The sequence below is a fragment of the Pleurodeles waltl genome, chromosome 7, assembly GCF_031143425.1.
Source record: "Pleurodeles waltl isolate 20211129_DDA chromosome 7, aPleWal1.hap1.20221129, whole genome shotgun sequence".
NCBI lineage: Eukaryota > Metazoa > Chordata > Amphibia > Caudata > Salamandridae > Pleurodeles > Pleurodeles waltl.
In genome coordinates this window covers 531443494-531469017 of record NC_090446.1, presented here as the reverse complement: position 1 = coordinate 531469017, position 25524 = coordinate 531443494, and the positions used below count along the sequence as shown (strand labels likewise).

Below are 25524 nucleotides of genomic sequence, written 5' to 3'. Positions count from 1 at the left end.
TGGTTTAGCCATGAATGCTCTGTTGTCAATCGTCAACTACGTAGGGCCTATGGTGCTCACCCCCCTGAATCCCTTGGAGGTGGCTTCCCTTCACAAAATATATAAAGGTCACAATGACTAGGAAGACGGAGGTATTGAACAAACAATGGGGTTTATTAGTCTCAGTGGCGAGTGAGAAGAACAGCAAACTTTTTGGGGCAACTGTGAAAGACATGAGACAACTGAATCAGGTTCTAACAGCCATTAGTTGTAATACCTCTAGTGAGGCTTGGAAGATGCACTTTGCCAACATCTATTTAGCTATCTCACCAGAATTAATTAAGTCCCCCATGGCTACTGCATATGAGGCAGTGTCAATGATCTTGGAGGAGGTTGAGGATGCTATTAGATAAAGCATTGCGGGCACGGCCCGGGTCTGGAGAAGGTTCTAAAATATCTTATCAAGCATAATTCTGAATTCTGGGCACCACTATTACTGAATGTTTTTAACAGTCTGGCCCTTTCTCTTAGTCCCCATATTAAAAAAGGGTGATCAGATAGTGACCATACAGGGGCCCAGAATTCTGAATTCTGGGCACCACTATTATTGAATGTTTTTAGCAGTCTGGCCCTTTCTCACTTACCGAGCACATGGCCAACTTCTGTTATAGTCTCCATATTCAAAAAGGGTGATAGGATAGTGACTGGGCCCCTAATAATCTGGGGCCCAGTCTCTGTACGTACATATCTGGCACACCCTTTCCTACCATAGAAAAAACACCTCTACACCATATTATTACCAATCAGAGGAGGGTGGCATTCAGCACTGGCACTATACTGCATGTGTCCTCATTTCCATGGTATTTGGTGGTTTATGTAACAGACAGTGCAGAGTATATGAATAGGTGCATATATGTGAGCAATGATTAAAAATTTCCTAACTTCAGAAATGTTTAATTCTATTGAGTACACAAAGGCAAGTATTACCCCATACGGCAATATATATTTTTTTTATAAACAACTTTATTGATTTTATTGTTGGTACAACGTAACATCAACAGGTCACATCTACACCTCAGATACATACCAATATACAATTCCTGACTGGGCTTCATCACAACATGTCTTCAATACATTATGCTGTCTAAGGACACATTTAGCAATTATCACCATGTTTAAGGAACCGTCCAGCAGTATTTTAATAATGAAATTATTGTATGTATCAATACTGGACATTTTCTCAACAAATTTGTTACTATTCGTTCACCACATTTTGGATAATAGGGATTTTGGCATGGATAATTCATTTGCTTCCTATATTGTCTGCAGGGGTGAACCAAAAATAAGAGCAATGAGGTTGAAAGTGGCTGAAATGGCAATGCTGTGCCACTTTATTACTTTTTAGAGCTGTTGGTTCTTTTACTGACTGCATATTAGTTGGACATTTATTATAGTGGAAGGCTGTGGAATCTGTAATGGCTTGTTATGTGGTTTATATGTGGTGATGTAATGCAACATATTTGTATTTACGGTGTTCAGACAAAATATCAGAGAGAAAAAATATTGTGGGGACAAAATATTCTGTCTAGACTATTGAGGAAAAAAATGTTGTGACTGTAGTTCCTGTAGGTAAGCAAAGCTATACTATATATAGCTCCACATGTAGGTACTGTGAGTTAAATATATATATATATATATATATATATATATAGATATATCTTTCAAATGGACACAAAGCACTCCAAAAGACTGGATATTCATATTTTAATGATCACCAGAGCAAACCATCACCATCACCATCACCAAGGCGTTTTGATTATCACAGTCTTGATCACGGTAAGTCTGACTGGTGATAGTTAAAATATGAATATCTAGAGAAATGGTCCATCCCCGGCACCAGATGTTGAGTGCGCCCTGCGAGGACTATTTTGGCTTGCTATGTATATATATATATATATATATACATATATATATATATATATACATATATATACCAAAATGTTCTTCCAGTTTATAATTTTGAAAGAGAACACCGGCACTCTGTACTGCTGCACAATAGTTAATTTATTCCATACCGAAAACACAAAACTTACATCAATCCAAAGGTTCTGGGCAACGCGTTTCAACCAAAACGGTCTTTTTCAAAGCCCACCTTGTTCCAACTAAACACATATACAACCCGCACCGCCCCTCCCCCCTCATTTTATCCTGTTCCACCATTAGAAATAAATTAAAATCCTACAATTTGACAATCCTAAACATCAAAAATTCAAAATAAACCAACAATAATTGTTAAAGTGTTTTCTCCATTATTAATTCATTATCTCAATTAATAACTATAATTGATTTCCCAATAAAGTCACTTTTACATTATTTCTACTAAATACAAAAAACACAAATATCCTTCTTCATACCATCCTGCTAATATTTCTAATGTTAAATTCTTATCCTAACTTTCTACATCCTAATAATGTCGTCAAAACTTTTTTTGTGTACAAAACCTTTTACTCACTGCAATACCTACATCCACTAATACCACAAAAAATTATTATATATAATGTATATTAGTAATAACAAGAAACATTTCAATTTATTTCATAAACGAAGGTATTGGTGCCAGCTAACACAAACAGCGCCTAGTTCTCATATACTTCCCATTAACCCACATGTACATACAGTTCTTCATCCTGGTTTAACCCCCACGGGGCTCTGTTATTTAGTCTGATAATATATTCCGATTCCATTTTCCTCAAAATCCGTTCCCTGTCTCCTCCTCGCGGGGATAGCAGGGCCCTGTCAATTCCAAAAAATAACATATCATCAACTTTCCCCTCATGAAATTGTCTACAATGTCGAGCTATGGGATAATTGACATCATTATTTTTAATTGCCCGCCAATGTTCCAATATCCGTTTCTTCACAGGAAAGATTGTGCTGCCCACATAACAAAGGTTACACGGACATTTGATGACATACACCGTATAATCCGAATTACAATTTATAAATCTATTAATTTTCTTCTCCTCCCCTGTGGGCAGCATATACGTTTTACAATTTTTACTATACTTGCATGCCTTACACCTCATACATTTGTAAAAACCTTTATCTTTCAAAAATCCCATATTTTCACTCTTACTTTTGTTCTCATAACTGTGTACTAATATATCCCGTAGAGATCTATTCTTCCTGTACGTTATCCTCGGATAGGGACCCACTAATGAACCTATCACCCTGTCCGTTCTAATCAAATGCCAATATTGCTTTAGGATATTCACCATTGCTTTGGAGCCGGCATTGTAAGTGGTAATACATCTTATCACCTTCTCGACACTATCCCGTTTCTTTGGAAATAGAATACTCTCCCGATTGATGTTTGCTACCTTCCTGCAAGCATCCCTAATATCGCTGCCAGGATAACTCCTGGCTTTGAACCTAGCAATCATGTTACTCTGTTCTTTCTCAAATCCAGTCTTCGTACTGCAGTTTCTTCTTGCTCTCAACAGTTCCCCATAGGGTATACTCCATTTAAGTCTAGCGGGATGGGCACTCCTAGCATGCAAAATGCTATTACCTGCTGTGCTCTTTCTATATAACCTTGTCTGGACCTTATCCCCCTCTATTTCAACTAGAACATCCAAAAACTCCATCATTTGCCTATCCATCTTATATGTGAATTTCAGATTAAAAGCATTCCTCTGTAAGCCCTCCACAAATTCCAGTAGGACATCCTCCGGTCCATCCCATATCATAAAAATATCATCAATAAATCTTGTCCAAAAAATCAAATGCTTCATCCATCTATCATTTTCTTCTGTCATCACATATTGGGTTTCCCACCAACCCATAAAAAGGCATGCAAAACTCGGAGCGAAACAGCTCCCCATCACAGTCCCTGTAATCTGCCTGAACCACTTATCTTCGTATAAAAAAAAGTTATTTTCCAAACAGAATTTCAGCATTTCTGATAACATTTTTGTGTGTTCATACATCTTTAAGGGCTTATCTCTGAAAAAGTGATCACATGACTTAATCCCTAAATCATGATTGATACTGGTATAAAGGGATACCACATCTATGGTAACCGTAATATAGCTCTGCTTCCAAGGGATGTCCTGTATTTTAGTAATGAAATCCATGCTATCCCTACAATACGAGGTCAAGCTAAGAACATATGGACATAAGAAATGATCTAGATAAATAGACGTGTTTTCTAAAAGACTGCCTCTTGCTGACACTATCGGTCTTCCTGGCGGATTATCTCTATCTTTATGGATCTTGGGCAGCATGTAAAAACACGGTGCTGTTGGTTATTTCACCACCAAAAATTCATATTCATCTCTACTCAATAAGCCTCGATCATACCAATCTAAAAGCATAGAGTAATAAATCTTGATTGAGGCCTTGTATGCAAACCCTGTTGATGCCTCATAACATCTTGAAAATTCCAACTGCTTCTTTGCCTCCTGCTTGTATTTACTCACATCCCACAATACCACATTTCCCCCTTTATCAGCAGGCTTAATGACAAAAGATGTTGCCTTCCTCAAAGTTTCAAGCACTCGTTTTTGCCCCATTGTCAAATTATTCGCCCAACATTTCACACTATTCTTCCATAGTTGTAATAGATCAAATCCTACTGCCTCATGAAAGGCATCGATATTATCATGTGGAGTAATCGGATTGCATTTTGACTTGGGTTTAAAACCACTTCTACTTGAACTATCACAGTCCAATCCTAATTCATCCAGCAGATCTTTCTCAGTCTCCCACATTCTTTCTCCTACTTCCAACTCCCTCAAGGCAGCTAAACCCTCAAGGTCTCATATACAAAGTTCCTCTGATATCAAAACCTCCCCCCCATTCCTCTTCTGTGGCACCTGCCCTCTCACCTTCCCTTTTTGTTGCGTAAATATCTTTAACAATTTCAACTTCCTTACAAACTGAAAAATATCCACTTGTGGTTTAACATAGTCAAATTCCCCCGTAGGACAAAATAAATGAATAAACTGGAAGAAAATGTTGGTATAATTACGGAGCCTGCATCCGGAGCCGGGTTGAAGTCAGCTGTTGCAGGAATTTATTATATACATATATATATACATATATATATATATATTTTTTTTTTTCAAGGTACTTAGATGTGGATTTAAGAATAGTAAATCTATACTTACCTATGCGCACCAACATTCTAGAAATTTTGGACCTCTATATTTTTGACACGGTATTCTGTCCACCTGCTAATTCTGTTTCTGATATTCTGTCAGTGATTCGTATTCACTTCACTACACAAAGCTATTTTGCATTTGAAAGGCACCCTTTTCTCAGCGCAAGCAGTCTTTGTGCTGATTTGTATCGCTTTGCAACAAGTGTGTGCTACTAGGGCATTACCTGGGTCGATCAGCACAGACAGCCATAAGGTTTCACGCAGAGTGAAATCTACTAAAGAGCCAGACCAGGCTTTGGATCAAAAAGTAAAGCCTCTTTGGAGAAAGTGCTAACAAGGGGAAATTATTTTATTGCTAAATAAATCACACATTGCATTTGTGCTGTAGTACACAGCGTGCATCCAGTGTATGGGATACTTTTGAGTTTGTCTAGCTATGGGAATTTGTCCTTGAAGGACATACTTTGAGTACAAATCCAATGTTAGATAGCGCACAATCATCTCTGCACTATGGTGTGAGGCTGTGTGTTGCATAATGCAGGCTAATTAGAGCATCGGGCAGTAGATGATAGCAGCAGCGGGCCAGTCTTAGTAGATCTGGCCACTGTCTTTCCCCCTTGTTCAATGCAGCACAGCAAATTTGGTTGCTGTGCTGCATTGTTTCGAAAATTAGTAACTCTGGCCCCGGGTCTCTAATGGAGATTTTTCATGAAGAGTAATATATTGTCAGGTGACTGGGAAGCATCTTTTAGTGAGTCAAGGACAAAACACATTCTACAAAATACACCTCACAAACCTATGCGCTGAGACTGCTGCTTCCACCACTTCTATTTTTTTCTGGGTAGTGATTTCCGTACACATAGGTGTATTTCATTGGAGTGACGGGGAAAAGGCTGAAAAATAGGAGATATTTACTCCCTACTAAAAGTTAAGAAGGGTCAAATACAAATACAAATATGCACCCACAAAAGAGTAAGCCTATTGCTATTCACAAACAACAATTTTAGAGTAAGTAAAACCAAAAAGCAAAACAATAGTTAATTTACTTCAGGTCAGCCTTGGAGATAGTCTAGCATCAAACATGTCCTTTCACAAATACTGCAACTCACTCCTATGGAAAATAATGGATGGAGGGACTTAAGATAACACTCCATAGGAAATAATAGATTCTCCATTTTCATTAAATATATATATTTTAGTAGTGTTAAAAAGCTAGAGTAAATTAATAATAAAATACTTTCAAAATTAAATTATTTATTTTAAATAGTTAAATTAATACTTTAAATATAAAAAAACAAATTGATTTAAAATTAACACAAAAACACTTAACTACTCATTAAATTTAACAAATATTTATTAAATATTTAAATGCCAGTGAGAATGTGTTGCCTGTTTTTCAATTTTGATTAAAAATGAGATTTGTAAGTTAAACATATATATATATACACATATATCATTTGATAAACATTTAATTTGATGAATTTATGTGCTGTGACATTTTATTTTATTAGTTCTAGCTTAATAGCAATTTTAAATTAATTTTCATTTTTATTTTACATTAAAATATTTTAAAGATTTTGTAAGAATGAATAAACTTTATTATTTTTCCCTATACTTTAACAAAGAGAATTCTCCTCGTACGTGCGAAAGGTTACCAGTAATAACTTTACTCTAATAAATTGTGTCTTAGATATCGTCACTGTTGAACTCAAGGGGTGGTGACATGTAAGTCTGCACTTAGAAATGTTGAATGTATAAAGTGTTAAAAAGTGTACACTTACAACTAAGTGCAAGAGTACATTTATGCATGAGTAAATCTACACACGTAAATGCACTTTTATGAATAGGGCCCTGTATCTCTGTGTGCTTGTAAGGATGTGTTAATCAGGTATGCAATATGTCTAGTTCAGGCTGACTATGACCGCAGAGGGTTAACTGAGTGAACAACTAAGTGCAAGAGTAAATTTATGCATGAGTAAATCTACACATGTAAATGTACTTTTATGAATAGGGCCATGTATCTCTGTGTGCTTGTAAGGATGTGCTAATCGGGTATGCAATATGTCTAGTCCAGACTGACTATGACTGCAGAGGGTTAACTGAGTGTGCTCCTGTAGAAGAGTGTTTGTAGTTTGTATGTATGAGTGTTCTGGAAGAATCTAGAAGCAGATCAGTCTGTGCAGAGCGAAGAGCTTTGAGAGTAGATGCCTGCTGGAAAGACCTTTGGCCTGCTACAGCTGCATGTGGACAAAGGAAAGAGCTCGCTTTTAGAAGATCATAATTCTGGATCAACCACCTGGAGACTCAGCAGCACAGAATCAGGACACAGCCACTGATGGACAGATCCCTCAGAACCAATCTGGCCCACCCCTCTTCAGGAGATGCAGGTGAGGGGATAGAGATGATTGGGAAGAACCTGGACCCATCGACTCCTTGTAAGTAGTGAGAATGTCTGGATTAACCAGCTTCTCATACAGTGAACTTGATCATTCTGGGTCCAGAGATACCAGACCTGGACTTTAAATCTTTTGCAGAGGGATGCAGACAGCAGCTGCACCTAGGCCCCACCTGCTGTGTAACGATCCCTGAGGACAGTCATAAATGCTTCTGCTGTATGTAATCAGACTACCTTCACCCTAAGCCACCTTCAGAAAAGACTTAGTAAAACATGCCTCATACATTTACCTCAAGCTACATGCATGCAGTTAATTTTTGCACATTAAGGTCAATTATTTCCCTCTGAAGGAGTGGGAGTATTTGGACCCAGAATTTCCAGGTGTTCTTGTTATTTCCCATTCCAAGGGAAATAACTTGCAATCCTTCGATTTAGCTGAAATTGAATTGTGAAGAAAGAGAGCCTAAAATGTCTCTCAACCCTGGTGGCTACAAGGGACCTCATATCACCAGCATGGGAATGGGCCCTACTGGAGAGTTAAACCCCCACCTATATACAAGACAGTGCTTCAGGTTGGGACTCAAAGAGCAAACTGACTTTAGGTGGGCCCTGGGGACGCTTCAAAGAAACGGATTGTAAATTCACTCACATTTTCCAGGCCACCTCCCTGCCGTCTGGTGCCCCTCAGCAATTGTAGAAGACTTATCGAATCCCGCTAGTGAGGGAAGAGAAAACCCTTTGATTCCATACCGCCTCACTGTCGACTGTTTGTAGACACTTCTCGATCACTGCTCAGCCGGAAGGAAGAAGTAGATGTCACAGTCCTAAGGATGGAGGACTGCCAAGGTACATTATGAGAGAGACAGATTGATCCACTTTGGCTAGCACTATTGTAAATGAATGTTCTGTGGTTTCTTGAATGAGTGAGAAATGTTTGTATGTGACCCTGCAATTAAATACGTCTGTGTTGTCTATAGTGGGCCCAATTATACACTGCTGTTTTAGGGGCAGACAGTTTATTGTAAATACATCTCTGAGGCAGCAAATATGTGTTCCCCGTTAACGCAGTGGGAAGATGCCAGGGTTGGAATTAACATTTCTGACTTGTTTACCCCGATGAGTTAACAGAGGTTTCTTGGTAAGCTCCTGAGCATGTAGAATAAATTGATAGACATGAAATTATTGGGCCCTTCATCAGAGGGTTTCTGCAATTCTGGGGAGTTTAACACAGATACATAGACATAGGCGGGCTGGAGCTGTGTGGGCTATGGATTGTCATGTACTGGGCGGTGTTCTTTGGCGACTTTGAAGACTCAAGCTTCTCCAGGGAGAACATTGTCTGCTCCCTCCCACAGGGGAGCTGGCCTGGACCCCTGTCTCTCTCTCAGCCACACTTTCCTTTCAGGTGCAGGTCTGCGCCCAGTAAAACCTTGTCTGGTGTTTCGGGACCCAGAAATTTATGATCTGGAAACATCAGACCACTTGTAGTTGCAGGAAGCAGTATTATAATGGGAGTTTGAGTATTGACACCCTGCGAGCTAAGCAGTGGATGGACCTTCATAACCAGGGAGCATTAAATAAGACAAACTTTGAGAATGAATGGAGGCCGGCAAACACATTGCATACACCAGGCACAGGTGTAGGCCTTCATCTCTGCAGGTCATTACCAACCCAGATATAGGGGGTCATTACGACCCTGGCGGTCTGAGACCGCCAGGGCTAAAGTGGCGTCCGTACCGCCAACAGGCTGGCAGTACGGAGACCCATATTTCGACCGCGCGGTTAGCGCCGTGGTCGCACCGCCGGGGCCGGCGGTTTCCCGCCGTTTTAGCCCCAGCGGTGATAATCCGCCCTGGGGATTATGACTCCCCTACCGCCAGCCTGTTTCTGGCGGTTTGCACCACCAGGAAGAGGCTGGTGGTAAGGGGAGTCCTGGGGCCCCCTAACAGGGCCCCATGCTGCTTTTCACTGTCTGCATAGCAGACAGTGAAAAGTGCGACGGGTGCTACTGCACCCATCGCACGGCCACAACACTGCCGGCTCCATTAGGAGCCGGCTCCTATGTTGCGGCCGCATCCCCGCTGGCCCGGCGAGCGTAAACTAGGTTTGCGCCCGCCAGCCCAGCGGGAATGTTGTAATGGGGACCGCAGGAGTGCGGCCGCACGGCGGTTACAGCTTTCCGCCCGCCAATGTTGTAATGACCCCCATAGTGTACTTGGGCGTGGGTGTTGCAAAGACAGAAAATCTAGGCCTCAAGAATGATAAAATACTATTGCAGCCATTACCTTCGAAGTTTCTTGCGTGGTCAAGTGCACAAAGCACATTGCCCTTAGCTTGCCCAGAGCCAAAAAGAAGACCTACAACACAATAGCAAGCATGCAGTGATTAGTCAGAAGTGTGGCTGTCTCTGCCATCTACTGCATCGTCTACTCAACCAGTGGCAACGTCAAACCTCCGGTCCTAATTCCTTCAAAACCAGCATGAAGTTTGAGCCATAGAGGTGGCTTTTCGAAAATTACCATATTGGTCATAATTAACCTGTGATCCCAAAATATTTTGGCAATGACTGCTATCCCTTTTCCGAGCTGAATAAGTGATGACAACCGTGAGATCGGTCTCAGGAAAACACACTGGCAGCTTACTGAAAAGGGAGCAATCAAATAAGCCTCCGATTTCCACTCTCACCCTAACTTCTCTTCTGAGTGCATTTCCTGAGGGAATAGCAGCAAGTTTGTAGCAGTAGGGGAAGTCATTTCTGTGAAGATTCTTGTGGACTTTGGGTACTTTTAAGGCCTGGAATCTGTTAGCTGTACCTCAGCATGCCTTTCTCCTGCATCCTTCCCTTCTCCTCATGCAAAGCCCTAGGTATACGGAACCTCTGAGCATTTGAATAGCCCAAAGAGCAGATAAACTTGAGGGGAGCATTGGGCAGAGAAAGGTAGCGAGAGATAACCATGAACAAGGAGCGGGGTGGGGGGGGGAATATGTAAATGTACGCGGCAGTGAATGGACTCTACAGTCAGGTTACATAATTATGCTCAGAAATGAATAATCTTACCCAAACATAGGATTATGAAATGTAAAAAATGTCACTCATTTTCAGCTTAGTGGATGTCACGAACATTGTAGTTATTAATGGAGTCATAAAGCTAGTTGGTATATTCTAAGTGATTCTCTCAGTGCACCTTTATGGAAGGTTGCTCTTTGCGATTTCTGATGCCCGAGGCGTGGCGTTCCATGGTTGACAGTTGAGAGGCTGTTTTCCTTGGGAGAGCTGCTGAGGACATCGGTGTTGATCTCATGCAATAAATCCTCATTTCAAGGCAGTTTATTGCCTACGATTCATCTGTACTCTTCGTGGGAATACCACACTAGTGTCTTCGTATTGATGAAATGGTTGTTGACGTGACATGTATTTTGAAACGTTGGATTCTTTCAACAGGTCTTGTGAGGAGGTATTCCAGGGAAGGTTCTGTCAGACATTCTGATGTTAAAGTGACTGTCCTTGTTCACTAGCAACAGTAAGTAAATCTGTCCAAGATTGTGTCAATATTTATCTACCATCCACTGAATTTCTTGGTATTATTCCCCCTACGTAACTGTATTGTTTCACTGAATCTCTGAAAGAAAGAGATGTTTCAAAACTCACACACTTCTCCACGTTAGGTGGGGATCATGGTGCCTGTACATATGACACTGTCCAGGACTGAGATTCATCTGGTGTTCTGAATTTGCTCAGTGTGTGGCTATCACATACTTATTTGAGATCTCTGCCTAGGATGTAAATTTACTTAGCATCTCTGATTGCTCAATGGATGGGTTCCATCGTTTCTGTACCTCAAAATTTCCTCAGAGTCCATTTAAATCATGTGAACTCTGTTATTAATGTTTCTGCCAGTGAACATTGATGCTTGAGTTTTTTTTCTGGTCAAGCCATGACGTGTTGTTGTGTTCCTTAATGAACTGGTACGTGGTTCCTTAAGTGCCACCTCTTTCCATTTCAGCAATGCATATTACTTTGTTCAGTTTTCTCATAAGTCATTAAACTTCCTATTTTTTTAGTCATTCTAGATGTTATTTTTCTGTGGGCCATTCTCTGGGAACTAGGTTATTATGTGAAATGATTTCCATGAAATGGCAAGCCAATGTCATTGGGAGGCGATTAGTCAACACCATTCTTAGAAAATTTGGCTTGATTTTATCTGCTCTTTTGGACTGCCCCACTGGTACTGGCTGAAACCGTCAACTGGACCAAAAAGCTATTGGTGAGGTGGGCAACAATCACTTTGGTCAATGTTTAATTCTTCTATAAGGATTGAGGAATGGAGGTTCCTCTTGACCAATTGCTAGGTATGGTAGGCAGCACACTCCTGTTTCTTCAGACATTTTCTGGGATCCTTATATTTGAACAAAATCTCAATAACTAATGTGTTCCTATATCAGTAAGAAAATTGTTAGGGTCACAGAGATATTCATTCAGTTTTATCTCAGAACCATCCCCTTTTAGGTTTTTGAGAGCTTGTGGGAATTAGAATCCTTTATGCATTTACTATGAGGTGTGATTACCCCTGTAGAATGTTTTTCCAGTATATGGCAGATTTTGCATATATCAAATGCCCATTTGTCGTGGTGGTGATTTTTTTTGTAATGCTAGTCATAGACATCATTTAGGGGTCGCCAGGGTTTGCAGCTGCAACCCCCTGGCTTTCCCCTTGCGACCCCTGGCACTGTCCTTGCGACCCCTGTCCTCAAGGGGGAAAGATCAGTGCCTGGAATAGAGCAGCAGATCCTCCATAGATTGTCCTTGTTGATGTCCATTAGGGCGTCATTCTCCTTGTTTTCTATGAAGTTATTATTACACTAATAGTGAAGAAAATTACATTTTTCACTATTATTGTAATAAAAAATGGAGCTGACATAGGAATTTTCCTGGCAGTTGAGGTAAGTAAAAAAAATGCTTTTCAATGTATGTTGTGTACGTCTTTACAGGTGGGAGTGTGTTTACGGGAAAGAGTGTGTATGTATGAATGTTTGTGTATGTGAAAGTGAAGGGCAAAGGTTGTGTGATGTCAATTCCGCTACCCCAGGCATTTTGGTGAACTGACGTCCATGGTGCTAGTGTTAGAAACATGAATCCATTCACCACAAGACACAGCCACTGTTCAAATTCAGTGGCTTCAGCAGCTTCCCCAACTTGACAGAGGCAGTTTGGCACGTTGCTATTCTGGGTTTCTATATAGTGATGAATGAGAACTTCCACAACTGCAGACTCCTCGGTGGGGACTCTGAAAATTACTCCTGAAACAGTGGGAGCAATTGTTTTGTGGTTTACACACTTGCATCTCGTTGGATTAGAGGTGAAAATGTTGACAGCTCCAGGTGATTATGACAGCATTTTTTTTTTTTTTCTCATGCGCGAGTACCTCTGTTTTGTGACAGCAAGGACTGGCAACTTTGGCACCGCATAACTCAAGGGGAGGAGCAGGCTAGGGGGGTTGTTGGGACAGAGACAAGGTAAAAAAAAAAAGAAAAAAAAAGAACTTACCTTGCGTCCATCCCTGCGACCTCGCTTCTCTTCTTCCGGTGTCCGAACATTCACTGCTGGGACACCAGCACAGGCTCCCCAGCAATCCTGGTGCTGCTTTCATGCAAAGCCGCTCGGACTTCCCATCAGACACAGTCCTGGGGCCGGTGCAGTTTCTCCAACCTGGTTGTTAAACATTCCAGGCTGGAGAAACCTAAATGCGCATGTGTGTTTGGCCAACATCAGAAGGCCAGCCAAACACACATGCACACTTAATGCACTCTCCCCCCCGCCCCCTCCCACCTCCCGTGACCTGGCCCAGTCCCTCCCTGCACTGCTGGCTGTGCAGCAGCAGAAAAATAAAATGATAGTCAACTATCGTTTTGTCTGCTTCTGGCAGCCAGTGGGCCGATGCTCCTTCGCCATAGATGAGGAGCCGCTCCTGGGCCACACTGTGCTGGTCCACCAGTAAATCGACCTGCTGCTGCTCTTCCTTTCACCATTCTATCTCTGTGCAGACTTTCTTCTTGTAACTTTTGCAACTACTTGCCCACCAGCAACTTATACGACTCAGCTGATACCGGATAGTTCAGATCTTTGTACACCTGAACCGCCTGTCAGCGCTTGTGTTTTCTGATTCATAAGGCAGCGGCGTGAACTTTCCTTTCGCTAGTCCTTTGGTTTTTTTCTTTTACATGATTGAATCTTCTACTTTTTGTCACACTTCTGTTCCTGTTTGTTGTTCCTTTTGGTTGTGCTGTGCATTCTTCTTTTACGCACAACACTTCTTTAATCTTGTGGCCATTGTTGTAATGCATGCTCGTTGTAGCAGTATGCAGACACGTCACTAGAGTAGGAGAGGGTTTATTACAAGTTTGATGGATGGAAGAACGACCCCACCAGCAGCAAGTGTTCCCTCAGCAGATCCCTAGCTCTTCTCTCGAACTTCCTACCAAGGAACACTCATTTCTCAGTCATTCACTAACTTCACTAAGTGAAAAAAGAGGGACACCACACACAGAAACAAAAGGGGCACACACTAAATAAACTGGACAACAACAAATAAACCAAATAGAACACCCAAAAGTAAACACAAATCAAAAACCTGTAAAACATACCCACAAACTGGACTTTCAAAAAAATCACAATGGCATATACCCAAGAAACTATCCGAAAAGCACTACATAATTCACCACTCCTATAAAACATCCAGAACAGCAAGAAACTTAGGGCCAGATTTACAAGACCTTAGCACCACCTGAGCATCACTATTAGTGACACTCCCGTGGCGCTGTGCAGTGTGCCACATTTACAAGGCAGCGCTTAGCCATTTTTTTGTGGCTTAACGCCACTTTGTAAATGTCAGAGGGGCATGCAATGGGTGTTGCTGTGGGCGTTCCACCACAACACCCATTTCTTTAGGTGCTGCCACAGATTTAAAAGAATGCGTAAATCTGTTGCATCAACCAAAAACTAACACCACCCCAGCCGTGGCGTTTGCATGGCGCAACAAGGAGGAAAACCTTTATTTCTCGTTTTTGCTTTTTCCATGTATGCTACATTCTGCAGCACACATAGAAGAAGCAAAACACCATGAATTATTGTTTTTGTGTAGGAAGGTGTCCCTTTCTCCGCATAATAATTCAATAATGACATTCTGCAGCACATAGAAGTGCCAAATCACCATGGTATATTGTTTATGTGCAGGAATGGACACCATCCTGCACAAATACAATCATTACCCTCAACGCAGTCACCCTTGCACTCTGGTGCAAAGATGCCTGCATTGGCGCTGTCAGCTAAATTGAGTGCCGGCGCAGAGGGAAACACAGGGGTGTGCTGTATTTCAGTAAATAGGGTGCATTACTGGGTTTCTAAAGTGGTGCAGTGTGGTGCTGCAAATTTTGGCGCAGCACCACGCTGAGCCACTTTTTAGTAAATCTGGCCCTTAGTACCAATCGCCACTCGTTCAACTTTCTCATCAACCATTACAACAAGGAATAAGCACACACAGTCGGAAAAACATAAAAGATACTCACACCACCACGAGATTGTATCAGTTGTTAAGGCTAACACACTCTCATGACAATGCCAGAAAAATAAATAAAAAGCACAAGCTCAGATTCAGCATGGGTATATTTCACCATCACAAAAGGCATCATAACACTTGCCAGGAACTGGTATCTCAACACACAGACATATTGCTTGACTAGGAGAGGGTTTATTAAAAGATAACTGAATGCAGGTATACAAGTTCAACCCACCAATACCAGACCCAACTCCAAGCTCACCTCCGGTAACTCTTTCTGATTTCCTTCTTAGGAAATCTCTTCTCCTTGGCATTCTATGACATGAGATGACCAGGTGTCCCGAAAGAGCCAAACACAAATATGCAAGGTGAAAACTCCAGAAACAATCTAAATGCGCTGATTCCTGATTGTACAAGCCAATAGAATAAGGCGGAGGCACTAGGGGCCTGATTCACACTTTTTTAGCGCTGCACTTGCGCCATTTGCTGGTGCAAAAGCAGTGCAAACTTACAAAGTTTAATTATATTAAGTATCTAAAGAAGGATGTCTTACACCGACCCATGAGCAGGGGATCCATGTCAGATTTTGAGGTTAACCATTGGCTATGTTAATAAACTCGATGTAGTGTTGGTAATATGTAATGCTCACGGTTCTCGATTGCCTCGCGCTCGGGATTCTGCACGCGCTACGAGGCATTCGAGAACGGTGCACAGAGAGACGGTTGGGAGCGGATTGAACGGCAGCACTGTCTCCCTTCTGCGATATTTCTTATATAATAAAGAAGTAATTATTTAATACGCGCGTACGGGCAGTTCTTACAATTGGCGACGAGTGGAAAAGAACTCTACCGGTATTTTTTCACGACGAGTGTGCTGTCTGCTTCACTGGTTAGTCAAGTGCTGGGCAGGATTCACCCTGCAACAGAAAATCGCCTGTTTCTTCAATCCGGTGCTGGGCAGCACTCACGTGGCAGGTGAGGATCGTCTTCACCTGGTGGGTGTGCACTGTCACTGGTACTGCCTTAATGTATACGTCATACTATTTAAGCGGCCATTTTGGATTGGTCACATCATTTTGAAAGCAGCGGCCATTTTAAGTTGGGACAGTTCGGATTACAGAGGAGCAGCCATTTTAAGTCAGATGTCAACTAAGCGGCAGACATCTTAATTTGGGACAGTTCGTATCAACTTATAAAGGCAGTTTTACTGGTATTCTAACTATCAATTGAACCTTTTACTAAGATTATAATTCAAGAAAAATTCGATTTTGTGAAGTGGTTTATTAGTGGTTTTAACACTTTATATAAACCATCTATAACCTACTATAAGCTATAAGGGAGACAGTGCAAATACATGGCGGCTAACAATCCTTGGAACTTATCACCTCCACAATCATTTATTCCAGTCGCTGGTTCACCAATAATAAAATGGGAAGAATGGAGTGAATTTTTCAGGAATTATATCTCCGCCATTGAGGAGGAAGAAGAACTTTCAGCTGAAAATAAATATAGGATCCTTTTGCATTGTTTAGGACCAGGTGGTCTGAAAGTCTTTAAAAACATTAATAAGAAACCTAGGCAAGCGGGTGATGGTGACCTGTATAAGAATGCGCTTGAAGATTTAGATAACTATTATAGACCTAGAGTGTGCATTGCGGTGGATCGTTATAAGTTTTTTCATCGGAAACAAGGGAAGGAGGAACCACTAGAGGATTACGTGTCTACCTTAAAGAATTTAGCAATTAATTGCAGATTCAGTGATTTACATGACAAGCTTATTCGTGACCAGATTGTTATGCAATCATCAAACTCGAATATTCAAGACAATCTGTGGGCCAAAGGAGAAAGCTCTTTGCAGGAAGTCATTGATATTGTAAAAAGGGCAGAATTGACAGGAAGGTGTGCGAAAGAAGTTTTAAGTGAAAATAAAGGTGAAGAGACCATAATTGCAAGAGTGAAGGATAAAAAACACAGTAAGGATTCTAAAAAGAGAAGCACAAGGAGAATAGGAATAGAATCTAAGAATTTTAATACGAATGATAAAAAGAAGTGTTACAGATGTGGCAGTTATGACCACTTGGCGAATGATAAATTGTGTCCGGCAAAGAAATTGAAATGTTTAAAATGTGGTATTGTAGGTCATTTCCAAAAAATTTGTCTAAGGAAGAGTGGAAGTAGCAAAATCCTGGATCTTGAAGATTCAAACTCTTCAGAGGATGATGATTTGAACATGTGTATTTTGTGTGTAAATTCCTCTGATGAAGATTCTATTCTTTGCACGAAACAAGTTGACTCAGGGTCTCCATATACTATTATTAATCAAAATGTATGGGAAAAGAGTCTCAAGCGTATTGTGGGCGAAGAGTTATGCTCACCAGATATAACTATCAAAACGTTTACTGGTGAAATTATTGAATTGTTAGGCTACAAGGAATTGGAATTCTAGTATGAGGACAGACAAATGACCGGAAAATTGTATATTGCTGTCACTGGTCCTTCCGTTTTGGGATGGATTGATCAGAGAAAATTGGGCATCAGAGAAAATTGGGCATAATATTGGATCCAAATAATCCTGAACCTGTATTATCCTTAGAAAAGGGATCAGGAATTGGTCAACTGGTTCTGCAGACATTCTCTAAAGTATTTACAGGGAAGATTGGAAAAATTAAAGGTTTTATGCATCTTATTCTTTAAAAAAAAAATGCTATTCCCCAAGTGCATAAAGTAAGAAATATTCCAATTCCCCTAAAGGAAGATGATAAGTTGCAATTGGACAAACTACAAGATGAGAAAATTATAGAACCCATTGAATCTTCAGAGTGGGGGGCCCCGTTAGTTGTAGTGAAGAAAGCCAATGGGAGTTTACGTTTATGCATCGACTTAAGAGATCTCAATAAAAATATACTAGTTGATCAATTCCCCTTACCGCATATTAGTGAAATGCTATCATGCACTAGAGGGATGAAGTGGTTTTCTACTATTGATTTAAAAGCAGCCTATCATCAGGTACGGTTACATCCCAGTAGTAGGGGCTTGAATGCTTTCATTACACCCTTTGGGTGTTACAGGTTTCGGCGTGTGCCATTTGGCTTGGCGTCAGCTGCAGCCATGTTTCAGAGGTTAATGTGCTCAATCCTTGCAGGAATTAATAATACGATGGTCTTCCAAGATGACATCCTGGTGATGGGTAGGTTAAGGGACGATCATGACCAAACTTTATTAAAAGTATTGAATACGTTGGATGAAAAGGGTCTGACGGCGGAATTTTGTAAATGCAAATTTGCTTGTGACCATGTCAATTATTTAGGGCATGTTGTATCTGCTCAGGGAATTAAACCAAAGGAAGAGTTATTGTCTGCTATAAGAAGGGCACCTAGTCCTCACAATAAGGAAGAGATTCGTGCTTTTCTGGGGTTAGTGGAGTTCTATTCCAAATTTGTTAATAATTTTTCTACAAAAACGTATGATTTAAGGCAATTGCTTAAAACTAAAAACAGGTTTTTGTGGTCAGAGGCGTGTCAAAATGCTTTTGACATGTTGAAAAATGATATCTGCAATGCTCCACCATTGCAAGGCTTTGATTCAAGTCTTAGGAGTGTTATTACAACTGATGCTAGTTGCAAAGGAATAGGAGCAGTTCTCACTCAAATTAATAAGGAGGGGTATGAAGATACTATTGCTTTTGCCTCGCGCTCATTAACTACATCTGAGGAGAAGTATTCAGTTATTGAGCGTGAGGCACTTGCATGTGTATGGGCAATGGAACATTTTAGACAGTATGTGTGGGGTACTACAGTCATACTAAGATGTGATCACAAACCTTTGGTGAAAGTTTTAACCACGAAGGGGTTGTATAAAGCTTTTCCTAGGCTTGCCAGATTGTCGGTGCGTTTGTTTGATTACAATTATATGGTGCAATACTTACCTGGAGTGAAGAAGATGGTCGCAGACTTTTTAAGCCGCATGCCCTTGCCATCCAACGATATTGAAGAGTTTCAGAACACTAATGAAGATGGGACAGAAGACATGTGGGTGGCTATTGTGGAGGAAGGTATATGCAAAGGTATTACGCGAGATGAATGGAATACAGAACAGAATTTAGATGAGGTAATGACAGAATTGAGTATCATGATTAATAAAGGGTGGTCGTTAAAGAAAATGATTAGTAAAAAGTTGTTACCTTTTTGGGAAGTAAGGGACAAATTATCTATAGAAGAAGGTCTATTTATTAGGAATGGGAAGGTAATACCTCCCTTCACCTTAAAAGGGAAAATTCTTGAGATTTGCCACGGAGGCCATCTAGGCATTGGTAAAACCAAGAATAGAGTGAAACAGTGGTACTGGTGGCCGGGGATAGATAAGGAAGTAGAAAGGTTGGTGAGAGATTGCCCTGTTTGTGAAAATGCAGATAAAACGCATGTGATGTTGAAACCGTCTTTACATCCCATTCCTTCTCCCAACGTGCCATGGGAAAGAGTAGGAATTGATGTCATGGGACCAATTGGTGAAGGTGAAGAGCAGACTTTCTTGTTAGTACTTGTAGATCATTTTTCTAAGTGGCCAGAGGTAGAAGTTGTAAGAAAGGCTGATGTAAGCAGTATCATCAAATTTATGGATACAATTTTTGTAAGAGAAGGTTTACCAAAATGTATTGTGTCGGACAATGGGACACAATTCACGTCTTCTGCTTTCAAAGATTATGTGGGAAGGAATGGGATAAAGCATCATACTACTTCAATTTATCATCCTGCAGGTAACGGTTCTGTAGAAAGGTTCAATCGTGTACTTAAAGGAATGATTCAGTGGTCTAATTGCAATAATTTAGTGTGGAAAACAGAGCTATGGAAAACCCTGTGGGCCTTTAGGATTACTGTGTGTAACAGTACTAATTCTAGTCCGTTTGAACTCATGAGGGGTAGAACTCCCATGTCGAAAGATAATGTTGGTTGGCTCAAGGCAGCAAAAAGAGTAGAATGGAGTCCGGAAGAGGTGAAGACAAATATTGGGAAAGCTCAGGATAAATATAAGAAGTATTATGATAACATACACAAGTGCAAAGAGATTAGGTTGTGCGTTGGAGATATTGTGAGAGTCAAGAGCAATAAACACACTATTAAAGGACAAAGTCAATTTTCTTCCCCCATGAGAGTAATTGCTGTGTACAATAATTCAGCACGACTCAATGATGGGAAAGTGTAGCATATATCGGCTTTGTCACTGTGTAAGAATTCCAGAGTTGACTCAGGAACAGATATTGGTATTCCGAAGAGTCGTATGTGGAAGGAATGGTTGGAAGAGAGGAATGAGGGAATAGATGAACATGTTCATCAATGTCAACATAGAGTGGATTCAGGGAGCTCTGATGATCACCATCTTCCATCAAATGACCTGAGGTCACCTGGCAGTTCCAGAGACTCTAGTGGCTTGGATGAAATTGGATGTAGGAGTGGAAGGTGGAGTAGGTTTGGTAGGAAAATTGTGGTACCAAAGAAATTAAAAGATTATTATTCATAGCAATGTTCTATGGATACGTGTTTGGGATGTTCAACTGTTTAATGTAAACCCGAAGGAAAAGACTGTTATTTATAGTAATGTTTTACTGTTTATTTTACTGTTATTTATAGGCGACTGTTTATTTATAGGATTACATGCATTGTTTATCCACATTTTGTTTTTACTGTAAAGAGAGAAGATATGTAGTGTTGGTAATATGTAATGCTCACCGCTCTCGATTGCCTCGCGCTCGGGATTCTGCACGCGCTACGAGGCATTCGAGAACGGTGCACAGAGAGACAGTTGGGAGCGGATTGAACGGCAGCACTGTCTCCCTTCTGCGATATTTCTTATATAATAAAGAAGTAATTATTTAATACGCACGTACGGGCAGTTCTTACACTCGATTAAGGTGAATTTACTGTAAAAGCATCTTATGCTAATATCCTGAACAATACTTCTACACAACGAGATCCAAAATAATTGTTGCTCACAGCTTCCATCAGTGTTCCTAAATTCAAGGTGAAGGAGCCATTACAAATTATCATTTTTTTATGAGCTTTGATATGCTGTGGTCTAGCAATTACTGTGAACATGTTATTTTGAAAATAGAAAGGAACGTTCCCGCCAGATGATGTTGTACAATATTGGCAAAGGTTGCAAACTTATATTTTTTGTCTTCTTTCCACTGGATAAGGGTGCATTTTCTCTCCAAAACAGGAACATTAGTTCTTGTGTGCTCTTTAAATTATGCTAACATGTGAACTATGTATGTGGGTTAGCTAGGGTTTGCATCTGTGTAAAATTCTCCCAATTAAGTCTCTTTGTTTTTTCTCTTTCAGGCCCTGTGCTTGTCGCTTTTCCAGCTACTCCTCTTGTTGTCGAGTAGTTCTCTCAGCATCCAGCAGTCCCCCAGCAGTCGGCAGAATGGTAGGGCAATAATCACAGCGCATTTTGTAACGTTAACCTCGGTGTTTTCTCATTATATCGTATTATGAAGAAGGGATTTGGTGGGGAATATTTTCAGTTTTACATAAAACTGGTTCCTCTACGAAGGGGTTCATACATCAGGTATCATACATGACCAGAGCAGGGGATTTTTTTTTATTCAAGCCTATCTTTGCAAGAATTTCTTCATAGAATTGACACTTGCCATCTCCCAATTTTCTTCTCAACATGGAGGGTACTGTTTGTTCGTTGGTGCTACTGTTGAGCAGGCAGTGTGGATAACCACTCACATAGTTTCAGTTCAACACTTCTTTTCACTGGATGCTCTCAAAGGCACAGTATTGTGACTGCAAAGGATCCTGTTATGTCCAAAAGGTTAGATAGAAATCCAGTCTTTATTCTAAATTTATATCTCACCAAAAACAAAACAAAACTTGCACCAAACGCATGATTCAGTATTGACGTGTTTCGGCTGGAGATTGCCCTCTTCAGGGTTTCACAGGGTAATGTCAAAGGGAGCGTTTGAGGCCATCTTAAATAGTTCCCTTCCATAGCTGTTATTCATTAAGAAGCAATTATGTTCTAATTGTTTCATTTAATCATCAACTCAACTTGGGTGGGGCCAAGATGGTGGCTGGGACAGTCACATAACGCAGAGCTCTGCCCTACTGCACTGAGAAAATGGAATCCTGGTAGCCTCTGCTCTCTCCCGGAACATCAGTGCCTCCTTCCGAGGCCCACTGCTGCAACGTAAAGGTGGGCCGTTGCAGAGGACAGGCGCGTGGCAATGTCACGCACAAACTAACCTGTGCCAAGGATCTCACAGGAGCAGATGCACTAACCCAATTTCCTCCCTCTTCCCTTTACTGGTGATGGTTAAGCCCCTCCTCCGGTTGGGGATCTGCATAAGAATGGCGGGCTTGTACTTGTTATGTATGAACTGCGGATAAGTGAGCTAGTATAGCAGTTGATGGCGCTCCTAGCCATGAATTTCACTGAATGCATCTTTGGCTCCTAGGGCATCTCTCCCAGTGCCTTCCTATATGGGTAAGGAGACACAGACGAACGCATGGCATTGCAAAGCATTGACCTCTTGTTAGCAGCCCATCCAGGTACTGGGAATTGGAGTGTTACAGTTTCAGGCTGGAAACTTTGAAATGTATATTTTTTTGTTGGTCCATCTACACACTTTATCAAAACACATAAGCAGGAAGGTGGGGACACTTGCTTATTACAGACGCCCACAATTGGACTGTGATCTACAGACAATGTAAGATGACATAAATACCAGGAACTGCCAGTATAATGTGCTAACTTGGAATGTTAGGGGTATGGCTAGTGCTGTTAAAAGGTACAAGGTCCACCTGTACTTGAAACGATGTCACATACACATGGCATGAATTCAGGAACACACCTCACACAGGCGGAACTGACAAAATTGAGTAAGTGGTGGCGAGGCATCGTAGCCAGAACTACAAATGCAAGCAACCCACAGCGATTGACCCAGAGAGTAGCTATGTAGTTCTTGAGAGCTTATTGGATGGGTCAGACCCTTAATGCCCCCAACACCAACCAAGTGGCCTTCTTGGATCACCTGACCCCCACCCTGCTCCAACTAGACTTCCCCCATGCCTCTGGAGTAGAGACTACAGTAGTACACTGTACATAGACATGGACAGGTCCTTCCCCTAAGTCCCTGGGGCCCAGTCATGTATGACTACAAGGCTTCTCCAACACTGGGTTTCCCACATGCAGTTCTCTGACAAATGACTCCTCACCTCTTTTTTTTTTTTTTTTTTCTCCCCCAGACAAGGGACCTGAGTTTGATATATCTGTTAAAGTAATTTACAGTGCCCTATCCTGGACATAGGGACTAGCCTGTCAAAATGGGAAAACGCAAGGGAGAAAATGGGGGAAGGCAAACCACCCAGGAGGCCCCCCCACCCAGGCTAATAACAAGCTACCTAACGTCTGTAATGGGTGCCATTGAGACAGAGATAGGGAGGGTAGAAGCTACCCTAGAGTCGTCTCTTGAGAAAGCAGGAAAGGCTGGGGAGGGGGGACGGAACCCGTCGGCAACACTGCTGCCAAGTAAGATTAAGGAAAGAAACCCCTGTGTAATAACTGCAAATGATTTAATCGATCTAATCACTCCTACAACCCCAGAGAGTCCACCCTAAAAAAAAAGCAGGCAAATAATCCCCCCCCAAACGGCACTAACCCCCATACACCAAGGGGGACTTCCCATAGATAGGGAAGGCTCTGGAGAATCCTCGCCAGGAACTAAGAAGACCAAGAGCAAATGTCCCTCTAAAACCCAAAAAATAAAACAAACTATAGGGAAACAACCAAAAGATAGTAAAAACCTGGATTCAACTAAAACTTACCTTCTGGAAATTGAAGACCAACTCAGAGATATTAAAAAGCTATGCTCATTAGTTCTGGAGAAAGTGGCCGTCCTCGAACAGAAGGTTGAATCTATATCAAATATAAAACCCGAACCACCAAAGGCAGAATCTCAGAACATTCATTCCATTCCGGAATTTTTACCAGCCCCACCTACTCACCAACATCAGAACTTTAGAATATCTCCTATCCAGAACCCAATCCAAAAACCCTTGAATGCAGAGGCCCCACAACATTCTACAAACCCACAATATCAGCGGGACACAAATAAACGGGAAGGCTGCCGGGGCCAGGAAACTATAAGTATTCAGGCAGCCCGCCCAAGGATACCTTTGGCATGTACCCCGTATGTTTTAATCTTGGAAAATGCCCCCATACTGGAAAGCACCCACCCGAATCCCATATGTCTCTACTGAATAAAGTGACGCATTGGGTAGAAAAACACACGGGAGGGCGGGTTGACTTCCATAGGGACATCTTAACTGTAAGAAGGGTACCTTGGGTTGGCTCATCCACTAAAACATCACCCGGGGACTGCATTATAATAAATTTTAGGACCCCCCGGACTGTTAATGTTCTATATCACCGTCTCTCATCTATGAGATCACCTGCAGGGCCTATAAGAGCCCAACTCCTGACAAAGTTTATCCATCCATTATCAAACCCATGTCATTCTGATTCAACCTCCTCTGGATTTCAGAATCCCACTAACCCTGGTCTCCCTAACCCCTCTGATACCGCCCTGACACTATCTAATAGATATGAGACCCTGACCTCACTAGAGCAGTTAGATTGACAATCACTAACTGACCCATCCTTGCAAGACCCTCTGGAGACAAACATACTCTCACAGTCCCCCCTAGAATCTAAAGGAGTCCCTAACATACGTGATATACAGGGTTCGACACCCCTAGGGATTATTTCATGGAATGTTGCAGGTCTAAAATCAAAAATTGGAAACCCGGATTGGATAAATTTAGTGATGGGAAATCTTATTATTTGCTGCCAGGAGACCTGGCTCACAGAATCACCACATATAAATGGCTATACCACATACTATGTTCCCGCAACTAAGGCCAAGGCAGGCAGAGCTAAGGGTGGTCTGGCTATCTTTTTATCTGTGGAGGCTGGAGGGACGGAAGCATGTGTTGTAGGTAAATCGCCCTTTTTTCTGGCCCTATCTCTGAAACTAGAAGAATCATACGATATATTACTGATCAACTATTATAACAACATATTTGATAACTCAGATACTAGCGTGGTCAGTAGCTTGGAGACCCTAATACATAAGGTAACAGTATCTAGTAAAAAGGACATAAGAATAGTCTGGGTTGGTGATTTTAATGCCCATCTCTGTGAGCCAGAACTCCTCGACTGCTGCGGACTTCTGGACGAGAATGACATTCCCATTCAACACTTCAAACACTCCCCGTACGGGAACGCCCTCAACTCTCTGATAACAGTAAACTCCCTTTCCTTTCCCACACCTGTTACTCGAGGAATACCAACTTTTGTAAGGGGGGACACTCACACCACTATTGATTATATTATTTATTCTAGAGAATTGTCCCCTATCACAGGTCAACT

The 25524-nt window shown here is 41.4% G+C and overlaps 1 protein-coding gene across 3 annotated transcripts in view; it reads left to right on the top strand.

Moving 5' to 3' along the window:
- Positions 1-25524, top strand: part of MFAP4 (microfibril associated protein 4) — a 467131-nt gene that overhangs the window by 293438 nt on the left and 148169 nt on the right. For all 3 annotated transcript variants that reach the window (XR_011205540.1, XM_069244249.1, XM_069244250.1), the window contains exon 2: positions 21426-21513. Coding sequence is in view for 2 of the 3 variants with exons in the window: in XM_069244249.1 (XP_069100350.1) it covers positions 21426-21513 (88 nt within the window). In the remaining variant the exon portion in view is untranslated. The remainder of the gene's footprint in view (positions 1-21425; positions 21514-25524) is intronic.